Raw genomic sequence first — 22,060 nt, forward strand, 5'->3', positions numbered from 1 at the left:
AAAATATATCTAAAATATAAATAAAGTTATAGATATAAAATATAAAATAATTTTATAAAGTTATAGAAATGAAAATAAATAATTCAAATTATAAGAACTAACATTAAATAACAAGTATAATATTAATTTGGATTAACACAACGATCACAATAATTAATTATGATAATGATTATAATTCTAATATTTTATAAAAGTTCCTCTTGGCAGCTGCAGCTGCTGAGGTTTGAGTGGAGCCCTCAGTGAAACCTCTGCGCTCCTGGGGCTGGGCTGTGCTCTCTGCTCTGCGCTGAACCTCAGCCTGTGCCAGCTCCGAGCCCTCCTGGCCTCTCTCCAAATGGGTCACGGCCTCACAGCTGGGTTTGGGAATCTTGAATAACCCAAAGTTACCTGTGCTGGGCTTTTTTTTGGGCTGTTTTATCGTTAAAACAGGAATTCTGCCCAGGGGTGGGAGTTGGAGCAGATGAGGTGATGTGGTTGTGATGAGGTTTGCAGAGTTTGTTTTCCTGGTCCTGTCCTGGCTCCAAATATGTCACTGCATCGTATTTATTTGTTAAACTTTTTATCATTATTTGGCTCCTGTGAATCTTTAATAACCCAGAATTTCCTGTGCTGCGTTTTTTGGGATGTTAAAAACACTTCAAGCAGGAATTCTGCCCAGGGATGGGTGTTGGAGCAGCAGTTGTGATGAGGTTTGCAGAGTTTCTTTTCCTGGTCCTGTCCTGTCTCCAGATCGGTCACTGCATCATATTTGGGGTTGGGAATGTTTAATAATCTGAATTACCTGTGCTGGGGTTTTGGGGCTATTTAATAGTTAAAACAGGAATTCTGCAAGGGGGTGGGAGTTGGATCAGCAGCTTTGGTGAGGTTTCAGAGTTTGTTTTCCTGTTCTGTCCCATCTCCAGAGGGATCGTGGGTCACTGCATCCTATCTGGGACCCCTCAGGGTGAGTGAGGGTGGTGGTGACAGCTTGGGGCTGAGCAGGAGCCACAGGCAGGGCGGGGTGCTGCTAATTGGTAATTAGAAACGAGATTAATAAACCCATTGTGGTTAGGACGGAGTTTAACAAGCCCGTTGTTAATTAGGAACGAGTTTAACAAACCCATTGTGGAGGCAGCTCAGGTGTGAACGTCCCTGGCTCACAGCAGCTGTGGGAGCGCCACTTGGGCCAGGACCAGGCTGGAGTTTGTCACTGTCAGGGATGTTTGGGATCTTTTAGCAGCCAGGACTGATCAGGACAGGGATGTTTGGGATCCCCAGCAGCCAGAATTGATCAGGACAGGGATGTTTGGGATCCCCAAAAGCCAGGAATGATCAGGACAGGGGTATTTGGGATCCCCAGCAGCCAGGAATGATCAGGACAGGGATGTTTGGGAGCCAGAACTGATCAGGACAGGGATGCCTGGGATCCCCAGCAGCCAGGACCCACCACAACAGGGATTTCTGGGGGACTTTTGCTCCAGAAGCACAGGGAGGGAAATGGCTTTACCCGAGCCAATAACAAAATCTCTCCTCAGTGCCTGAACCCAGCTGAGACTGACCCAGCCTGGCTTGTGGGAGGGCTGGGAAAACTTCAGCTCCACAAAACTCCCTGAGACTTGTCCTCAAACTGTTCCCTCCTCTTGTTTTATTCGGCTGTGACTTTAGAAGCGTTTTGTTTCCTACAGCAGGGAGAGTAACCAGCTGCCTCCTCTCTGAGCTCTGCATTTCCATGGCAGAATCCACCTCTGAGCTCAGGGAGAAGTGGAAGGAGCTCAGGACAGAGGATAAAGCAAGAGGTGCCTTCCCTGCCCTGCTGCTCCTTTGCATGAAGAGCCTGGTTTGTCAAATGTTTCATGTGTGTGGTTTAATTTAAAAAAAAAAAATTAAAAAAAAAATCTGCAATGCAATCTGTGCTCTAATTTGAGGACACCATTTAGTGATTTTAATTGTGTGACAGTATTTTGGTATTTTCAATACCCAGTAGTAGGTTAATGACTGTTCCTTGAAGAATGGAGTTTATATAACACCACTCATTACATAAGAAGGCTGATTGTGGCCTGAGGAGCAGGAGGGAAACAAATTTGCAAAAATGCAAAACCCAGCACCAGCAAATTCTGCTTTGGTCACTCTGAGAAGCCCAAAAAAAGGGAACACCTGGATTCCAGCAAGGAGAAACTCACCCTGAGGAAGGCTGGGGATGGAGGGGAGGCTCTGAGGACACCCAAGCTGAGCTGCCACGCATTCCCCACGTGCTGCTCCCTGCACCTCGCCCCGTTTGCTGTAAAAGGAACAACAACCCAACAAGCAAAAAAGTTACCGGCTGGTCACTTCTTTTTTTTTTTTTTTTCCTTTCCTTTTCTTTCCATTTTCCCCCAGCAGCTCCTAAACTGGACAGACCGACAGCACGGTGTGCAACAAACGGACCCTTGGCCTTAGGGACAGAGAGGGGACAAAGCTCTTTGTGTCACAGCCCTGCCGGGGTCCCTCCGCACCAGCCCGGCCTTTCGGGGGGGCCAAGCGAGGGAGGAATTTCCCAGGGAGGATTTTCCGAGGGAGCATTTCCAGCCGGGCTGGGATTTGCTCCCCGCTCCAGGCGGCTCCGCTGCCTCCCTTTGCCCGCGGGGCCGCGACCCCCGCTCGGTTCCCGCGACCCCCGCTCGGTTCCCGTGATCCCCGCTCGGTGCCGGCGACCCCCGCTCGGTTCTCGCCACCCCCTGCTCGGTGCCAGCGATCCCCGCTCGGTGCCCTCGATCCCCGCTCGGTGCCAGCGACCCCGGCTCGGTTCCCGCCACCCCCTGCTCTGTGCCCGCGACCCCGGCTCGGTGTCCTCGATCCCCGCTCAGTGCCCTCGGTCCCCGCTCGGTGCCCGCGACCCCCGCTCGGTTCCCTCGATCCCCGGCTCGGTGCCCGCGACCCCGACTCGGTGCCCGAGACCCCGGCTTTGTGCCCACGATCCCCGCTCGGTGCCCGCGATCCCCGCTCGGTGCCCGCGATCCCCGCTCGGTGCCCTCGATCCCCGGCTCGCTGCCCGCGATCCCCGCTCGGTGCCCGCGATCCCCGCTCGGTGCCCTCGATCCCCGGCTCGCTGCCCGCGATCCCCGCTCGCTGCCCGCGATCCCCGCTCGGTTCCCGCGCTCGGTGCGGGCGGAGGAGGCTCCGGGGGCAGCGCGGAGGAACGCGGGGCTCGCACCCCCGGCCCGCCCCGCTCCCAGCGCGGACCCCCGGGCGGAGAGAGCCCGGGGAGGGGTCCCGGAGGGGCAAAGGGGGCCGGGGCCGACCCCGGGCGGAGGAAGGGCGGGGTGAGGATGGCGTGTGGCTCTGGAAACGCGGCCAAGCGCCGCTGCCGGGGCTCGGCGTGCGGCTGCGGGGCGGGGGGAGCCCCGCAGGGCCGGCCCGCAGAGCTGGAGCCGCCGCTCGCCATGAGCCGCTCCCGGAGCAGCGCCTCCCCACGTAGGTAAATGCCCGGGGTGGGGAGGGGGCGGCCGGCGCTGCCTTGGGCGCATCTTCCCCATCGCTGCATCCCGCATCCCTCCCCTGCATCCCGCATCCCTCCCCCGAGCGGGGCCGGCCCGGGGGCTGCCCGCGGGGACAGCGCAGCCCCGAGCCGGGAGGGCTTGTGGGGCTGATTTTTTTTTTTTTTTTTTTTTTTGGGGTGAAGGGGGGTGAGGGTGGGCGCGGTGATTTGGGGGCTGGGGTATTTTATTTCATTTATTTTTTATCGCCGATTTTTATTTAGCGGCGCTCGGCGGCGGGGATGATTTTGGGGAGGGTCGGCGGGGAGGATGCGATGAGGCTCCCCCGGAGTGGGTGATTTTTTTGCAGCCTGCCTCCTCCTCCCCCAGCCTCTCCCCCCCACCCCGGCTTTGGCTGCCTCGCTTCCCAGTTGCTGCATGAAGGCTGTGCTTGCACCGGCGTGTGCCCGCTCCCGGAGCCGCGCACCCGCCGCCACCGCGGCCGGGGGGAGCCCGGGGCCGGAATTATTATTTTTATTTTTAATTTTTTTTTAAAATATTTTTTAATATTTTTTTAAATATTTTTTAATTTTTTTTTTTTTTTTTTTTTTTTTTTTTTTTTTTTTTTTTTTTTTTTTACCTATCACATCCATCCTTAGAATTACAAAATAATAACGCGGGCAGGGCAGGGCGCGGGAGCCCGCGGCATCCCCGGCACGGGGGAGCGCTCGGTGCGCGGTGTGCGCGGGGGGCTCCGCGCCGCCCCGCCGCCCCCCGCCGCACCGCAGCGTGCGGGCAGCGAGCGCGATGCGCCCCGCGCTCGGCGCTGCGGAATAGCGCGGCCGCCGCTCCGCGGGCTGCGGGCGCACGGACCCGACCGCTGGCCGTTCCCTCTTGATGTCCATGAATGCAAACACCATGATTTTCATGATCCTGGGCGCCTCTATCGTTATGGTAAGAGATTTTTTGCTTATCTCCCCTCCCCATCCATGGTGTGTCCCCCCCCCCCCCCTCCCCGCTTCCTCCTCCTCCTCCTCTCCATCAGCACCGCCACCCCCCCGCCTCCTTTCCACCTTCCCCCCGCGCTGTCCCTGAGCCCGAGCACCTCTGTGTGTGCGTGTGTGTCCCTCCACACACGCATCTTTTCCTGATGACTGCTTCGGTGCCCGGCAATCAAAGTGGAGTGGATGTTTTACCCCAGCGCCCAGAGCTGACCCCGTGCCTCGCTTGTGGGCTCTTACAGGCAATAGCTTGCTTGATGGACATGAACGCCTTGCTGGACAGATTTCACAATTACATCCTACCGCACCTCCGAGGGGAGGACCGAGTTTGTCACTGCAACTGTGGAAGGTGAGTTCTACCTGCAGAGCATCCCCCCTGCCCGCCCTGCCCACCTGGGGACGAGGTGACAGGGACAGGGTGGCAGCTCTGCCACCATTTCTGCATCCTGGCCGTGTCTCACCTTCCTCAGCAGCTCCTGCATGAGCAGGGTGAGGGAGGGGGGTGCTGTTTGTTGTTGTTTTTTTAAATTTGTTTTGGTTTTTTTTCTGGAAGAAGAGTTTTCTGTGGGCTTGGAAGTGCGTTTTCCTTTGTGTACAGGCATTTGGGAGCCCTGGGGGAGTGAGAAACTTTGATTTAAGCGTTTGTCATTGTGCCTTTTGTCGCCGGTTGAGCCGTGCTGGTTCCCCAGCCTGTTTGTGGTCTGGGTGTTGCAGTTGGTGCTGGTTTTGTGGCTCAGAAATGGAATGGGGCTTGGCCCTGTCCAGGCTGGGATGTGGCCGCCTAGGACAGTCACTCGGAGGCTTTGCAATCAATCTTTGATCAGATTTTCATTCCCTGTGGCTTTTCCTGCTGGACACAGCACGCTGAAGAGGCCGGGCTGTGCTTCAGGAGTGCTGCCTCTGCTGTGCACAACTTTATGCCTGGACACAAACACCTTCCTCATCCTCCCAAGCAGCATCTCTGTGCCTTATCCCTGGAGTGCTCGGCTTGGAACTGGGATCTGCCTGCTCTGGAGTCTCCTCAGGCCCAGGGATGAACAGAATGATAAAAAAAATATATATGGGGAGGTGAATTTTGCCCTTCTCTGAGGGACTGCTCCTGGTGCTGCTCTGGACTCTGCTCAGGCCCAGAATTATGAAATATAAATACTGGGGAGGTGAATTCCACCCTGCTCTGTGGGACTGCTCTTCATGCTGCTCTGGAGTCTGCTCAGGCCCAGGGCTGAACAGAATTATAAAAAAAATATAAATACTGGGGAGGTGAATTCTGCCCTGCTCTGTGGGATTGCTCCTGGTGCTGCTCTGGACTCTGTTTAGGCCTAAGGCTGAAGAGAATTATAAAAAAAAAAAATATATGGGGAGGTGAATTTTGCCCTTCTCTATAGGACTGTTCCTGGTGCTGCTCTGGAGTCTGCTCAGGCCCAGGGCTGACCAGAATTACAGAAATATAAAAATACTGGGGAGGTGAATTTCTCCCTGTTCTGAGGGACTGTTCCTGGTGCTGCTCTGGACTCTGCTCAGGCCCAGGGCTGACCAGAATTATAAAAATACACATATGGGGAGGTGAATTCTGCCCTTCTGTGTGGGACTGTTCCTGGTGCTGCTCTGGACTCTCTTCAGGCCTAGGGCTGGGCTCTGGGAAGTGAATTTCTCCCTGCTCTATGGGACTGCTCCTGGTGCTGCTCTGGACTCTGTTCAGGCCTAGGGCTGGACAGAATTATAAAAAATATAAACTGGGGAGGTGAATTTTGCCCTTCTGTGTGAGACTGCTCCTCATGCTGCTCTGGAGTCTGTTCAGGCCTAGAATTATAAAAAAATACATATGGGGAGGTGAATTTTTACCTTCTCTGTAGGACTGGTTGTAGTTCCTGTAGTTCCTGGTGCTGCTCTGGAGTCTGCTCAGGCCCTGGGCTGAACAGAATGATAAAAAAATGCATATGGGGAGGAGAATTTGGTCCTGCTCTGTGGGACTGCTCCTGGTGCAGCTCTGGGCTCCGTTGAGGCCCAGGGCTGAGCTCTGGGAGGTGAATTTTGCCCTGCTCTGAGGGACTGCTCCTGGTGCTGCTCTGGACTCTGCTCAGGCCCAGGGCTGAACAGAATTATAAAAATACATATATGGGGAGGTGAATTTTGCCCTTCTGTGTGGGACTGTTCCTCGTGCTGCTCTGGGCTCTGTTCAGGCCCAGAATTATAAACAAATACATATGGGGAGGTGAATTTTGTCCTGCTCCGTGGGACTGTTCCTGGACTCTGTTCAGGCCTGGGGTGTGGCAGCACCCTCAGCTCCTGGGGCACCTCCTCTCAAGGCAAATTTCAAAGGCAAAAAACTTCCAGAGTGTCTCCCACTTGGTTTGGGCAAGGATTTGCTTTTTCTGAGCTGCTTTATTTTTTTTTTTCTTGATGTTTTTGGCTAGTTTTGAGAGTTTTCCTCTGCGTCTCCCACCAGTTTTTCTGTTCCTGCTCCCAGCTGGTTTCAGTGCTGGTGGAAGGAGCTGCTGGGGTGTTTGGAGTGGCTGAGCAGTGTCAGGGCTCTCTGAGTGTCCCCTGTGCCCAGGGCTGAGGAGGTGCCAGGGTCACCCCTCTGAGCTCCCTCTGTGCCTGCAGAGCTCTTGGGGCAGAGAACCCGGCCCTGGCACTGCCCACAAACACCACGGGGTCATTTCCTGGAGAGGGCACAAAAAAACCTCCCCAAACTGCCGAGATTGGGTGGGAGAGGAGGCAAAAATCAGAGTTCACCCTTTGCCTCAGGCGTGTGTGGGAGCAGAGGCTCCTGCCCACAGAAAGAGCTCAGGAGGCTCTGAGAGCTGCCTGGGAGCTGCTCCTCGCCGAGCAGGAGATCCCAAACCCCTCCCTGGGCTGTGCCACCCTGTGCTGAGCTCTGCCACCCTGTGCTGACTCCCAGGACATCCCAAACCCCTCTCTGGGCTGTGCCACCCTGTGCTGACCCCCAAACCCAAGGACATCCCAAACCCTTCCCTGGGCTCTGCCACCCTCACATTGAGCTTTGTCCTGCCCTGGTGCCCCCCAGGAGATCCCAAACCCTCCCTGGGCTCTGCCACCCTGTGCTGACCCCCAGGACATCCCAAACCCTTCCCTGGGCTGTGCCACCCTGTGCTGAGCTCTGCCACCCTGTGCTGACCCCCAGGACATCCCAAACCCCTCTCTGGGCCCTGCCACCTCATCCTGAGCTTTTTCCTGCCCTGCTGCCCCACTGGCAGCACCAGGAGATCCCAAACTCCCCTCTGGGCTGTGCCACCTCGTCCTGAGCTTTGCCCTGACCTGTCCTGCAGAACCAGGAGGTCCCAAACCCTCCCCAGGCTGTGCCACCTCTTTGTCCTGCCCTGCTGCCCCCCTGGTCCTGCCAGGAGATCCTGAAACCCTCTCTGGGCTGGGCAACCTTGAGCTGAGCTCTGCCCTGCAGGACCAGGAGATTTCAAACCCTTCCCTGGGCTCTGCCACCCTCATCCTGAGCTTTTTCCTGCCCTGTTGTCCCCCTGGCACCACCAGGAGATCCCAAACTTCCCTCTGGGCTCTGCCACCTCTTTTTCCTGCCCTGCTGCCACCCTGGTCCTGCCAGGAGATCCCAAACCCTTCCCTGGGCTGTGCCACCCTCACGTTGAGCCCTGCCCTGCCCTGGCAGGACCAGGAGGTCCCAAACCCTTCCTGGGCTGTGCCACCTCCTTGTCCTGCCCTGCTGCCCCCCTGGCAGCCTTTGGAGCTCTCTGGTTTCCAGGCTGTGCCCTGTGAGAGCTGCCCAGGAGCCCTGAGCCCAGCCCTGGGCCGGGAGCAGCTCCCCCAGGCTGGGCTGGGTCCTGGAGCCTCCTGGCAGGGCTTGATGAAGAAAAAGAAACCGAATTTGCCAAAAAGCAGAGGGGAGGGAGGAGGAGGGAGCTGCAGCTCGGTGTTGGTGCAGGAAGGGATGGGGAAAATCAGGAAATGTGGCAGAAATGGGAGGGAAGGAGGAATTGGGATGGGTGGATGGAGATTGATGGGCTGGGCTGGGCTGCTGCAATTAATGACCTCCCTCTGCCCCAGCCTGGGTCACAGTGCCGGGCAGACCCAATAACTCAGGCAGAAAGGTTTCCCTTCCCCTCCCCTCCTCTCCTCTCCCCTCCTGGTTGTCTCCTGCCTCAGGGTGGAACTGTCCTGCAGCCAGGCTGGGTGTGAGCCCAGGCCCTGGCAGTGCCCTCCAGGAGGGGCTGGGGCTGTGTGCCAGCTGTGCCAGCTGTGCCAGGGCCCTGGGAGAGCATCCCCAGCTGGGAAAACTCTGCTGAGCCCTTCCAGGCTGCCCTGGCTCCATCCTCAGCCCAGATCCTCAATCCCCTGGCACTGGGATGGCCCTGCCAGGCTGCCCTGGGTGCCCTGGCTCCATCCTCAGCCTGGATCCCCCTTCCCCTGGCACTGGGATGGCCCTGCCAGGTCCCAGCTCCCCTTTGAGGGTCTCCTGTCCCTGTGCCCAGGATTTGCTGTTGGTCCCTGGGGTGCTGGCAGGCAGCAGCACCAGCTGTGCCCAGGCTGTGCCCGCGTCCTGGGGGCTCTGGGGTCACCCAGGGGCACGGCCAGCAGGGCACTCCCCCCTTTTCTGTCCCCCCTTTTCTGTCCCCCCATTTCTGCCCCTCAATTTCTGTCCCCCCATTTCTGTCCCCCCATTTCTGTCCCTCAGTTTCTGTCCCCCCATTTCTGTCCCTCAGTTTCTGTCCCTCAGTTTCTGTCTCTCAGTTTCTGTCCCCTGTGGAAGCTCCAGCACAGCCAGGGTGGGCACAGCTCGGGGGGCCCTGGGATCCCCTCCTGGGGCTCAGGGGCACCAGGGCTGGGGCTGTTTGTGTCAGTTCATGCCAGGAGGGATTTCTGGGAGGTGCTTTTGAGGTCCAGGTGTCAGGAGGGAGCTGTGGTGTGTTGGTGATCTCAGGGGTCCCAGGACAAGGCAAGAGATGAGAATCTTGACTCCATGTTTCAGAAGGCTGATTTATGATTTTATTGTATATATTTATGATATATATTATATTTATGATATATATTTTATTAAAAGAAAATTATATATTAAAACTATACTAAAAGAATAGAAGAAAAGGATTTCATCAGAAGGCTTGGAAGGAATAGAAAGGAATGATAATAAAATCCTGTGACTCTCAGAGAGTCCGAGACAGCTGGGCTGTGATTGGCCATTGATTAAAAACAACCACATGAGACCAATCAAAGATGCACCTGTTGCATTCCACAGCAGCAGATAATTATTGTTTTTCTTTTCCTCTGAGGCTTCTCAGCTCCTCAGGAGAAAAAAAATCCTGCCAAAGGGATTGTTCAGAAAATATCATGGTGACACTGTGGCACCTGTGCTTTCCTTGTGTGTTTGATGGGGAGGTGAACACAGGTGTAGGATTCTAAATTAGCAATTTAAATGATAACCCTAAAATGAAAACCCTATGAATGATAACCCTAAAATGATAACCCTAACCCAAACCTTACTCCAATAATATTAACAAAACTACAATAGGATGACACAACTCATCAAAGATCCCATTTGCAGTTGGTGACCACCCAAAGATCACATCCCCCCAGTGGTGATTTGCATTTTGTTTTATTCTTTGCAGGATTTTGGTGATTTCTTTTGTGTCTTTGGATAGAGCTGGAGTGGCTGCCCTGGCCTGGGGCTGCCTGCAGCTGCCCAGGTGCCCAAATTCGCAGTTTTTGGGGTGCTCTGAGCCTCTGTTTGCAGCCTGAGTGAGCCTGGGCTGGGCAAGCTCTGGTGCCTGCTCTGGTGGCTGAGCTGGGCGCTCCCCTGGGCTCTGAGAGGTGACAAATGTGTCACCTGTGCCGGTGAGGTGCCACCACCAGGCTGGGCTGGGTTTTCCCTCTCCAGAGCAGCAGAGCAGGGAGGGCAGAGCTGCCAGCGCCCCCCGGGCATGGGAGAGCAATGCTGGGGAAGGGGAGCTGGGCTGGGCTGGGCTGGGGGGCACCAGGACAGAGCCAAGGGTGGCACCTGGACACGGCTGGGGGTGACAGGGACAGCTCCTGGGGCACTTCTGGCTCAGGAAAGGGCGGCAGCAGCCAGGGGTGACAGCCACAGGTGACAACGAGCATTGACAGTCGGGGGGAACAGGGAGGGGCGGCAGCCGCGCTCCCTGCAGGGATGTGGCAGCTGCAGCAGATCCTGGGGCAGCTGGGCACTCTCCATGCCAGCCGGTGGCGGCTCCAGGCTGTGCCAAACCTGTGCCAGGCTCTATCAAACCTCAGGCTGTGCCAAACCTGTGCCAGGCTCTATCAAACCCCTGTGCCAGGCTGTGCCAACCCTGTGCCAGGCTCTCCCAACCTCAGGCTGTGCCAACCCCTGTGCCAGCTTCTCCCAAACCCCTGTGCCAGGCTCTCCCAAACCCCTGTTCCAGGCTATGCCAACCCCGTGCCAGGCTCTCCAAACCCTTGTGCCAGTCTCTCCGAACCCCAGGCTCTCCCAAACCCCTGTGCCAGGCTCTCCAAACCCCAGCCTCTCCCAGGCTCCTGTTCCAGTCTCTCCGAACCCCAGGCTCTCACAGGTTCCTGTTCCAGTCTCTCCGAACCCCAGACTCTCCCAGGTTCCTGTGCCAGGCTCCCAGCCCCGTTCTGGGCACCGTGCCCGTGCCGGGACCGGCCGGGGCTGCTCGGAGCGGCCCCAGGCTCGGGCAGAAAAGGGTCGGGGGTGGCGCTGCCTCCCCCAGCCCCGCCCGGATCAGCCCCAAAGCCCGGGAAGGGCTGGTCCGGCCGGGATGTGGCAGCTGCGGCGGGAGCTGGGCCGTGATGTCACTGTCACCTGCCGGGAGGGAGCGGGGCTGAGCCGGAGCATCGGCGCCTCCCCGTCCCCGTCCCTGTCCCTGTGCCCGTCCCTGTTCCCATCCCTGTCCCTGTGCCCGTCCCTGTCCCCATCCCTGTGGCTGCGCCCATCCCTGTCCCCATCCCTGTCCCTGTCCCCCATTGCCGTCCACATCCCTGTCCCCATCCTTGTCCCTGTCGCTGTCCCTATCCTTGTCCCCATCCCTGTCCCCCATTGCTGTCCCCATCCCTGTTCTCTGTCCCTGTTCCCATTCCTGTCTCTCTCCTTATCCCCGTCCCCATCACTGTCCCCATCCTTGTCCCTGACCCCGCCCCTCTCCCCCATCCCCATCCCTGTCCCCGTCCCTATCGCTGTCCCCTCCCCATCGCTGTCCCCATTCCCGTCCTCATCCCCGTCCCCATCCCCGTCCCTGTCGCTGTCCCCGTGTCCCAGCCCCGGTGTCTCTCCGTGCTGTGGCTGCAGCAGCAGCAGCGGTGGTGGCGCTCACCCAAGGTCACCGCAGGGGACAATAGCGCTGGGGACAGAGCCCGAGCCTCCCGTGTGGCACAGCCTGGCCTGGGGACACCGGGCAGACACACGGACCGTCCGCCTGTCTGTCTGTCTGTCTGTCACCCGAGCCGGAGAGCGGAGCAGAGCCAGCCCCGCCGGGAGCTCCTGGCCCAGCTGGGCTGGGATTCCTGTCCCTCAATTCCTGTCCCTCAATTTCTGTGTCTGGGATTCCTGTCTCTCAATTTCTGTCTCAGGAATTTTTGTCCCTCAATTTCTGTCCCTGGGATTTCTGTGTCTGGTATTGCTGTCCCTCAGTTTCTGTCCCTCAATTTCTGTCCCCTGTGGAAGCCCCAGCACAGCCAGGGTGGGCACAGCTTGGGATGTTTTGGGATCCCCCAGGGTGGGCGCAGCTGAGGACAGGAGGTGGCACAGGGTGACCCGGCAGCAGCTGGGGCTGCCCAGGAATTGCCCTCAGGAATTGTTTGGTTCCTCCTTCTCTTGTAAATAATCATGGGCAGAGCCCAGGGCACGAGTGGCACCTCTGTCACGGGGATTTGGGGACAGTGGGACATGGGAAACGTGTGCAGGGATTTGGGAAATCATGGACAATGGGAGATGTGAGTTCTGTGCAGGGATTTGGGGACAGCGGGAGATGTTTAATCACAGGCAGAACCCGGGGGCAGGGATTTGGGGACAGTGGCACACGGGAAGCGCTTGCCTGTGCCCATGGCACCCCTCCCATTCCTTTTGGGGTGCCCTCTCCCCCCTGCCGCCCCTGCCCGGATTTCCCAGTGCCCGAGGAGGGACAATCCCAGTTCCCAGCTGGGCGGCACCGGGAGCAGAGCTGCCACCAGAGCTGCCACCCCCTGTCCCGCCCCTGTCCCGTGACAGTGGGGGCTGGCGGGGCTGTGGCCACCCTGGAGCCGGTGCCAGCCCCGTGCCAGCCCCGTGAGGGCATGGCTGGGACTGGGGCTCTTTTGGGAAGGTTCTTGGAGTGCAGCTTTGTTTGTGTCAATATTTGGACGTTTCTCAGGCGTGATTATGGAGCAACCTGAGCCTCATGAATATTCAGAGGCCTCGGGGACTGCCTCGCTCTGCTCGGTGTGACAGGGACACAGGGAAAGGGACGGGGGGACAAGGCCGGGGACACGGGGACACAGGGGGACATGGGGACAGGGACACTGGGCACGGCTGGCACAGCCTGAACTGGGGGCACTGGGGGTGCCAGGGCTGTGCTGGTGGAGGGCACCTGGGGCTGGACATCACCTGGATGGGTGTGGTCACTCCTGGCAGGGACAGTGCCACCTGTGCCCACCTGGGACAGCGCCACCTGTCCTACCTGGGCAGGGGCAGTTTTGGGGTTTTTGTTTGTCTTTGAGGGTTTTGTTTGTTTGTTTATTTGTTTTTATTATTATTATTATTATTAATAATAATAATAATAATAATAATAATAATAATAATAATAATAATAATATAACAACAACAACAACAACCATTACAGCCAATAAGGATAAAAGGCCTAGGCTCAGGGATTTTTATTCTTTCCCTCCTTTTTTATGCTTTCCTGTGCTGGCAGCAGCACAAAGAGCCAGGGCAGCCCTTCTGCTGCTGGGGACGGTGGGAGAAACTGGAAGAAAAACCAGAATAAGGGTTTGCACTGATTTTTCCCCTTTCTGCCCAATTCCTGGCAGGCACCACATGCACGATGTGATCCCATACTTGTGCTTTCCCTCCTTTTTTATGCTTCCCTCTCTGTTGCCAGCAGCACAAAGGGCCAGGGCAGCCCTTCTGCTGCTGGGGATGGTGGGGTAGAAACTAAAAGAAGAGTTTTGACCAATTGTTGCCGTTTTAACCGATTGTTGCCGTTTTGACCGATTGTTGCTGTTTTGACCGATTTTTGCCGTTTTGACCGATTGTTGCCGTTTTGACCGATTGTTGCCGTTTTCCCCCCGTTTTCGCCCAGGCACCACGTGCACTACGTGATCCCCTACGACGGGGACCAGTCGGTGGTGGACTCCTCGGAGAATTACTTTGTGACCGACAATGTGACCAAGCAGGAGATCGACCTCATGCTGGGGCTGCTGCTGGGCTTCTGCATCAGCTGGTTCCTGGTGTGGATGGACGGCGTCCTGCACTACGCCGTGCGCGCCTGGCGCGCCAGCCGCCGATACGGTACGGGCCCCGCTTCATCTTCATCTTCATCATCATCATCTTCATCATCATCATCTTCAGCAGCCTCCTCATCTGCTGCTCCTCCTCATCTGCTGCTCCTCTTCCTCATCTTCTGTTTTTCTTCCTCATCTTCATCATCATCCTCATCTTCATTGTCTTCTCATCATCTCCTCCTCTTCAATATCTTCCTCCTCATTGTCTTCTCATCTTCATCTTCATCATCATCTTCATCAGCAGCCTCCTCCTCATCTGCTGCTCCTCCTCCTCATCTTCTGTTCTTCTTCCTCATCTTTCTCATCTTCTGCTCTTCTTCCTCATCTTCATCATCTTCTCATCATCTCCTCCTCTTCAATATCTTCCTCCTCATTGTCTTCTCATCATCATCATCATCATCATCATCAGACTCCTTATCCTCCTCCCCATCTTCTGCTCCTCTTCCTCATCTTCTGTTCTTCTTCCTCATCTTTCTTGTCTTCTGCTCTTCTTCCTCATCTTCATCATCGTCCTCATCTTCATTGTCTCCGCATCATCTCCTCCTCTTCATCATCTTCCTCCTCGTCGTCTTCTCATCTTCCTCATCTTCATCATCTTCTTATCTTCCCCATCATCTTCCTCCTCATCGTCTTCTCATCTTCCTCATCTTCATCATCTTCCTCCTCATCTTCTCCTCTTCCTCTTCCTCATCTTCCTCATCATCTTCTCATCTTCATCATCTTCCTTCTCAGCCTCACCATCTTCATCATCTTCTCATCTTCTTCATAATCATCTTCATCTTCTCATCATCATCATCTTCTCACCTTCTTCATCTTCATCACCTTCTTCCTCCTCATCTCCCTCATCATCTTCTCCTCTTCCTCATCTTCATCATCTTCCTCATCTTCGTAATCTTCATCACCTTCATTACCTACATCATCTTCCTCCTCATCTTCATCCTCCTCCTCCTCATCTTCCCCTCCTCTTCTTCTCCTCTTCCTCCACATCCTCCTCACTTCCTCCTCATCTTTTCTTCTTCATCATCTTCCTCCTCCTCTTCCTTATCTTTGTCCTCGTCTTCTCTTCATCATCTTCCTCATTTTCCTCATCTTCATCATCCTCCTCCTCATCTTCTCCTCTTCCTTCTCCTCCTTCTCTTCATCCTTCTCTTCCTCCTCCTCTTCTCCTTTTCGTCCTCCATTATTCCCATTCCCAATCCCATTCCTATTTCCATTTCCATTATTTCCATTTCCATTCCCATTCCCATTTCCATTTCCATCCCTTTCCACCCCTCACCCCTGGCCAGATGTGGAGAGGTTTTTATTCACTTGTGTCATCAAAAACAAAAACCTTGGGCACAGTTGCCGGGTTTGGAGCAGTAAAATCCTGAATTTACCCCAAGAAGGACCAGCAGCCCCTTCAGAGCCTCCCTCTGCCCCATTCCCCCCTCAGCCCGTGGGTTTTCGTATTTGGAGGAGATAAAAATGACAGGAAAAGTAGGGAATGACTGGAAACTCCCTCCAAATGTGCCAAAAAAATCTCATTTCTCCAACCCCTGACTGATGGTGCTGCTAAACCCAGCTCAGGGAAAGGAGCAGCAGGAAGATTTATCTGCAGGCCCATGAGAAATTCTCATTAGAAACGTGCAGTCTCTTTCTAAAAACTCAGATAAAAATGAAATTAATTTCCCATTAATCTTCCCAAACCCCAGCAGGCTCCAGGAGCCGTTTCTGAGCTGGGATTCTGATTTTCCTGGGAGATTTCAGCCTCTGAGAAGCAATTCTGGGGCTGTAACTCCTGATTTCACCAGAGATCAGAGCAGGGCTGCCAGGAGCTCTCCTGGAGCTGGGATCACCTGCCCCTTGTGATGAGAGGCTTTTATTTTTAGTAATTCATTTAGTGGTTTATTTTTAGTAATTATTTAGTATTTTTTATTTTTAGTAATGAATTTCGTATTTTATTTTTAGTAATTATTTAGTGTTTTTTATTCTTAGCAATTATTTAGTAGTTTATTTTAGTAGTTTATTTAGTAATTTAGTAGTATTATTTAGTAGTTTATTTTTAGTAATTAATTTACTATTTTAAAAATTTTTAGTAATTAATTTAGTATTTTATTTTTGATAATCAATTTCTATTTTATTTTTAGTAATTAATCTCGTATTTTATATTTAGTAAGTACTTAGTATTTTCTATTTTTAGTAATGAATTTCATATTTTATATTTAGTAATTACTTAGTATTTGAAACGTGTATTACTATATTTCTTATGAATATTATTATTATGAATTATTAATACAAACCTATATTGCATATAAAATATTATTATAAATTGCAATTATAATAATTATTATTACAAAGTGTTAATATATGTAATATAATATATAATATATAATATATAATATATAATATAATATCTATTATATAAGATTATATATGATATATTATATATAATGTTTAATATATAATTATATAATATATATTATATAAGGTATAAATTATAAATTAGCAATTAGTATAAATATTATTACAAATTATTACTATAAAATACAATATGAGATAAAATATTACTTATTATACATTTTCAATTATTATAAATATTATCTAATATAGAGAATATTAATTATTATAAATTATTAATCAGTATAAATATTAGAAAATAGAAACTTATCCTTTAGTCAAGGTGTAGAATGAATTCCCAAGCTTGGAGAATTCCCCCAGGGTGACCCTGGGGGTGCCAGGAGGAGCGAGGAGAAGCAGCAGAGCTGCCCCGGCTGTGCTGGCAGGGGGACGAGGGGCTGGGCTGGGGACAGTGAGCCCTGGGGACACAGAGTCCTGGGGACACCCAGAGCCCTGGGGGGACACCCACACAGCCCCGGGGACACAGAATCCTGGGGACAAGGAGCTTTGCTGGGCACCCAGAGCCCTGGGGACACACAGAACCCTGGGGACAGAGCCCTGACCTTCCCTGCCTTGCAGTCAAGGAGCTCTGCTGGGGACACTCAGAGCCCTGGGCACACAGAGCCCTGGGGACACAGAGCTTTGGGGACACAGCCCTGGGGACACACGCAGAGCCCTGGGGACACAGAGCCCTGGGGACACAGAGCTTTGGGGACACACGCACAGCCCTGGGCACACAGAGCCCTGGGGACACGGAGCCCTGGGGACACAGCCCTGGGGACACAGCCCTGGGGACACACACAGAGCCCTGGGGACACAGAGCCCTGGGGACACACGCAGAGCCCTGGGGACACAGCCCTGGGGTCACCCAGAGCCCGGGTGGGTGACGGGGCTGACGCTGGTGTCCCTCGTTGCAGACACGCCCTGGTGGTGGATCCCCAGGCTGTGTAAGCTGAAGGAGCTGCGCAAGCGCCACCCTCGGCAGTACGAGGAGCCCACGGGGAACATGGTGCACATCAAACAGAAGCTCTACCACAACGGGCACCCCAGCCCGCGGCACCTGTGAGGGACTGCAGCGCCTCCGAGCCACAGCCGGGACTCCTCTTCCTCACGGGACAGCCCCTGCTCTGCTCCCGGGCCAGCTGGGGACACGGATTGTCGCGATTTTGTCGGGATGGCCGCGGGTGGACGCGCAGCCATGCACAACCAGAGCCGGGGCTGGGCGCTCTGCAGCCGAGGCTTTGCACTGTGTTCCACATTTTATTGTCAGACTGGTGTAAATATGTAAAAAAAAAAAAAAGAAAAAAAAAAGCAGACAAACAACAACAACAACAACAACAAAAGATTTGCATTATAATTTCAACCCTCATCTCATTTTCCTGGCTGTCCTGCACATCCTGCTGGGAATGGTGGCCGAGGGGATGGAGGTGGGACAGCAGCGAGAAGATGCAAAGTGTCTCCTCCAGGAGCTCCAGCCCCACAAAATTTCTTTGCTCCTTTGGCTGCTCTGACCCTCCCGTGGCTACAAGGGCCTGGCTGGTCACAGGTTTGGATGGGGGAAGGCACAGAGTCCCCTTTTTGGGGTTTTTGGGGTTTTTTTTTGCTTTGGTTCACGGGTTTCACAGAGTCCCCTTTTTGGGGTTTTTTGCTTTGGTTCACAGGTTTGGATGGGGGAAGGCACAGAGTCCCCTTTTTGGGGTTTTTGGGGTTTGTTTTGCTTTGGTTCACAGGTTTCACAGTGTCCCCTTTTTGGGTTTTTTTGGGGTTTTTTACCTTGGTTCATGTTCTGGAATTGCTGTGGGGGAAGGAAGGGCTGGGGATGGGTCAGGGTTTGTGTTTGCATTGCTGCCCTCTGAACCTGCCTTAAGCACGCCCACCTCAGAGCCAGGGGACGGGCTGCTGCTTTGGTGGCACCTTTGGAGGTGGCACCTTTGGAGGTGGCACTTTTGGTGGCACCTTTGGTGGTACCTTTGGTGGTGACACCTTTGGTGACGGCACCATTGGTGACACCTTTGGTGCTGGCATCTTTGGAGGTGACACTTTTGAAGGGGGACCTTTGGTGGTGGCACCTTTGGTGACACCTCTGGTGCTGGCATCTTTGGTGGCGGCACTTTTGGTGGCGGCACCATCACACTCCCAGCCCTTGCCTGGGCAAAAAGGAGCTGCTCTGTCCTCTTCCTGTAGGGTGAACCTGGTTAAAACACCCCAAAACCCCAAAACCCAGCACAGATGGAGCCCTGAGCAGGGTGAGCCTGGTTAAAACACCCCAAAACCCCAAAGAACAGCAAGAGGGGGCCATGAGCAGGGTGAGCTTGGTTAAAACACTCCAAAAACTTGGTTAAAACACCCCAAAACCCCAGTGAGCAGCAAGAGGGGACCCTAAGCAGCTTCTTGTAGGGTGAGCCTGATTAGAACACCCCAAAAGCCTGGTTAAAACACCCCAAACCCCAAAAACCCAGCAAGAGAGGGTCCTGAGCAGGGTGAGCCTGGTTCAAACACCCCAAAACCCCAAAGAGCAGCAAGAGGGGTCCCTGAGCAGCCTCACCCCTGCTGCACCCCCTTCTTGTGGGGCTGAGCTTTGGGGACACACAGACACCCAGAGCAAAACCCCAAACCCACAGACACCCAGAGCAAACCCCAAAACCACAGACACCCAAAGCAAAACCCCAAAACCACAGACACCCAGAGCAAACCCCAAACCCACAGACACCCAGAGCAAACCCCAAAACCACAGACACCCAAAGCAAAACCCCAAAACCACAGACACCCAGAGCAAACCCCAAACCACAGACACCCACAGCAAACCCCCAAACCACAGACACCCAGAGCAAACCCCAAAAGCACAGACACCCAGAGCAAACCCCCAAACCACAGACACCCAAAGCAAAACCCCAAAACCACAGACACCCAGAGCAAACTCCTCCCCAAACACCCCAAATGTCCCCAGAGTTGAGCCCAGTGTGAGGAAGCTCCAAAGAGGTTTTGTGGTGCTGCTCCTGTGTGGGTTTTGGGGTCTGATCTTTTGGGATCAAGGCTCTGGAGGCAGCGTCCCCACCCCAAAACCTCCTTTAGGGCCAGCAGGAGCAGCTGGGGGGGTTTTGGGGTGTTTTATCCTGTCCTGGGATTTGTGAGCAGGGATGAAGGAGGGAAATGCCATCCCCAGAAATCGGAGAACCCTCAATATTTCCCTTCCTTTCATCTTTGTGTATCCAGTGGGACGGTGCAGAAAAAGGGGGAAAAACCCAAAACTGAAGGATGCTGAGCATTGCCAGAAAAATCTCATTTTTTTCCCATGGATTCCATGACTCTCTCAGTGGCCTCCTGCTCTTTGATGGCAGGGAAAAGGACACTCCAACTCCTGCTCTTCCTCCCTGCTCCACTTTCTGTGTTTTGGGGTCATTTTTTAATTTCCTATGCCCAGTTCAGTTAATTACAAGCCCCCAAAACTGCCCAAATATTCCCATTTTTCTGCCATTCCCACTCTTGCTATTCCCTAGTGCCTCTTGTCTTGGAGCCCCAGGTTTTTTCTGGACCTCAATAATTGCCTGGTGCATATTTGTGTCGGTCTGTCTGTCTGTCTGTCTGTCTGTCATTCCTGGCCGTGATGCCCAAAATTCCTTAGGATCTAAGGAATAACTTTTCCTTGAGCAGTTATCAACAAGTGGGGACAGCATTTTGTAGGGGAGAAAATTCCATTGGGATAAGGACAAAATATTGAGCCCCTGGGACTGGTTATGTAAAAAAAAAGGGGAGAAAAAAGCACTTTAAATCAAAATTTCCACTGACTAAACTCAGACTGAATGTAAAGCCTGGCTCTGCCCTGCTCTAGAAGCTGAGCTTGTTTGAAATATTAAAAATTTAAGCAGAAATATTAAAAATTAGGCAGCTGGAAAGGGCGAAGTGGTGGCTCACACCTGTTAGGGTTGATCCGGCTGATCCGTGGCAAAATTCCACAAAAATTTGAGGATCTGGAAGAGGTTGGGGAAAAATTTTTCTACATAATAAAAATGTTCCTGTTGTATAAAATGAGATTTTGAAAAAAAGAAAACATGACAAGAGGGAAGCAGAGGAGAGGAAGAAGAGGAGAGGGAAGGAGAGAGGGAAACAGAGGAGGGGAAGAGGAGAGGGGAGCAGAGGAGAGGAAGAGGAGGAGAGGAAACAGGAGAAGGAAGCAGAGGAGGAAAGAGAGGAGAGAAAGTAAAGGAGAGGAAGGAGAGGAAGCAGAGAGGGAAGTAAAGGAGAGGAAGAAAAGGAGAGGAAATAAAGGAGAGGAAGAAGAGGAAAGGGAAGCAGAGGAGAGGAAGGGGAGGAGAGGAAGAAGAGAGGAAGAAGAGGAGATGAAGTAAAGGAGAGGAAGAAGAGGGAGCAGAGGAGAAGAGGAGAGGAAGTAAAGGAGTGGGAAGCAGAAGAGAAGGAGAGGAAGAAGGAAGGAGAGGAAGCAGAGGAGAGGAAGGAGAGGAAGCAGAGGAGAGGAAGCAGAGGAGAGGAAGCAGAGGAGAGGAAGAAGGAAGAAGAGGAGATGAAGGAGAGGAAGAAGGAAGAAGAGGAGAGGAAGCAGAGGAGAGGAAGCAGAGGAGAGGAAGAAGAGGAGAGGAAGCAGAGGAGAGGAGAGGAAGGAGAGGAAGCAGAGGAGAGGAAGCAGAGGAGCCAGGAGGAGCTGCCCAGCCCCGCTGGGCTGTGGGGCCCTGCTGTGTGTCCGTGTGTCCTGAGCTCTGTCTGTGTCTCTCTGTCCCCTGCATGGACCTGTCCCCCCTCTGGCAGCCCCGTTTCTGTCCCCAGGGGTCCCCAGCCCCTCCTGGCTCTCCCAGCAGGGTCAGCCCAGGCCCTGCTCTCACTGGGGAGGATTTTCACCCCTGGAGCACCAGGACAGAGCCTGCAGTGCTGCTTGCCCTGATTCCCATCCTTTTTTTATTTCTTTTTTCCTGCACCCAAACCACTTCTGCATGCATCAGGCAGGGAGAGGCACAGCCCAGACTCTACCAGAGAGATCCAACTCTGCTCTGGGTCTATCACAGAATCATCTCTACTGTGGTTGAAAAGCAATAATAATGGCTCATTTTAATTTTTTATCAAATAAAACTTGCACAGGCAGATTTCAGCCAGGGCTTTGTGCTCTCCAGCCTGTGCTGAAGGGAGCAGCTGAAGGTGCAGAGAGCTTGGGCTGGGGGAGGCAACAGAAAAAAGCACACTGTGATTTATTTTGGGTCAACAAGGGAGTGTATTTCAGCCATTCCTTCCCTTTCAAGAAGATGTTTGTATCATAGAGAACCAGTTCAGCTCCTGGAACTAAGCCCATCCTTTGCTGTTTGTCAGTAAAATAGTTTTTTGCATGTTTTGCATCTGAGTGGTTTTTTTTCCCCCCAACCCTTTGAAGTCAGTGATTCCCTCTGGGAGCAGCAGCTCCCCAGTTTTTGGGCAGGGGGGTGCAGAAAGGCTGGGAAGGTGTGGGGAGAGCTCTCCTGACCTCTGAGGAAGGGCTGGGGGATTCCCCCAAGTTCTGGGACATTTTTGGCTCCTGCTGGCTGGGAAAACAGGGAAGCTCCGAGATCCAAAACTGATTTCAAAGGAAAATATTTCAATTTTGTTCAATTCTGGGTGCAAGCTGCCTGCACAGAGGAGCCTGAGCCTCTGGTGCCCATTACCTGGAAGGGCAGGAGAAGCAGGAAAACGAGGAATTTCAGGCAAAGTGCCAGGGAGCAGCTCAGGGTGGACAAAGTGGAGCTGGTGGCAGCTCCTGGGTGAGCACAACAGCTCAGCAAGGGCACAGATTTAGGTCAGGCCAAGTGCTGGAGC

The 22,060-nt window shown here is 53.6% G+C and overlaps 1 protein-coding gene across 6 annotated transcripts; it reads left to right on the forward strand.

The window, feature by feature from the left end:
- Positions 1 to 3,295: 3,295 nt before the first annotated feature.
- Positions 3,296 to 21,597, forward strand: TMEM240 (transmembrane protein 240). Of its 6 annotated transcripts, XM_071448918.1 has the most exons (5): positions 3,296 to 3,433; positions 4,091 to 4,385; positions 4,675 to 4,781; positions 13,690 to 13,898; positions 17,185 to 21,597. In XM_071448918.1, exons 2-5 carry the CDS (start codon positions 4,329 to 4,331, stop codon positions 17,331 to 17,333), a joined length of 522 nt encoding a protein of 173 aa, XP_071305019.1. In that variant the 5' UTR covers positions 3,296 to 3,433; positions 4,091 to 4,328; the 3' UTR covers positions 17,334 to 21,597. The 6 variants fall into 6 exon arrangements, 4 of the variants coding, with proteins under 4 accessions (XP_071305019.1, XP_071305020.1, XP_071305021.1 ...); XM_071448919.1 differs by lacking the exon at positions 4,091 to 4,385; XM_071448920.1 differs by lacking the exon at positions 4,091 to 4,385 and having other exon boundaries at positions 3,303 to 3,429.
- The last annotated feature ends 463 nt before the right edge of the window (positions 21,598 to 22,060 follow it).

The sequence above is a fragment of the Agelaius tricolor genome, unplaced genomic scaffold (genome assembly GCF_023055355.1).
Source record: "Agelaius tricolor isolate 1412-34295 unplaced genomic scaffold, bAgeTri1.0.p SCAF_28, whole genome shotgun sequence".
Taxonomy (NCBI): Eukaryota; Metazoa; Chordata; class Aves; order Passeriformes; family Icteridae; genus Agelaius; species Agelaius tricolor.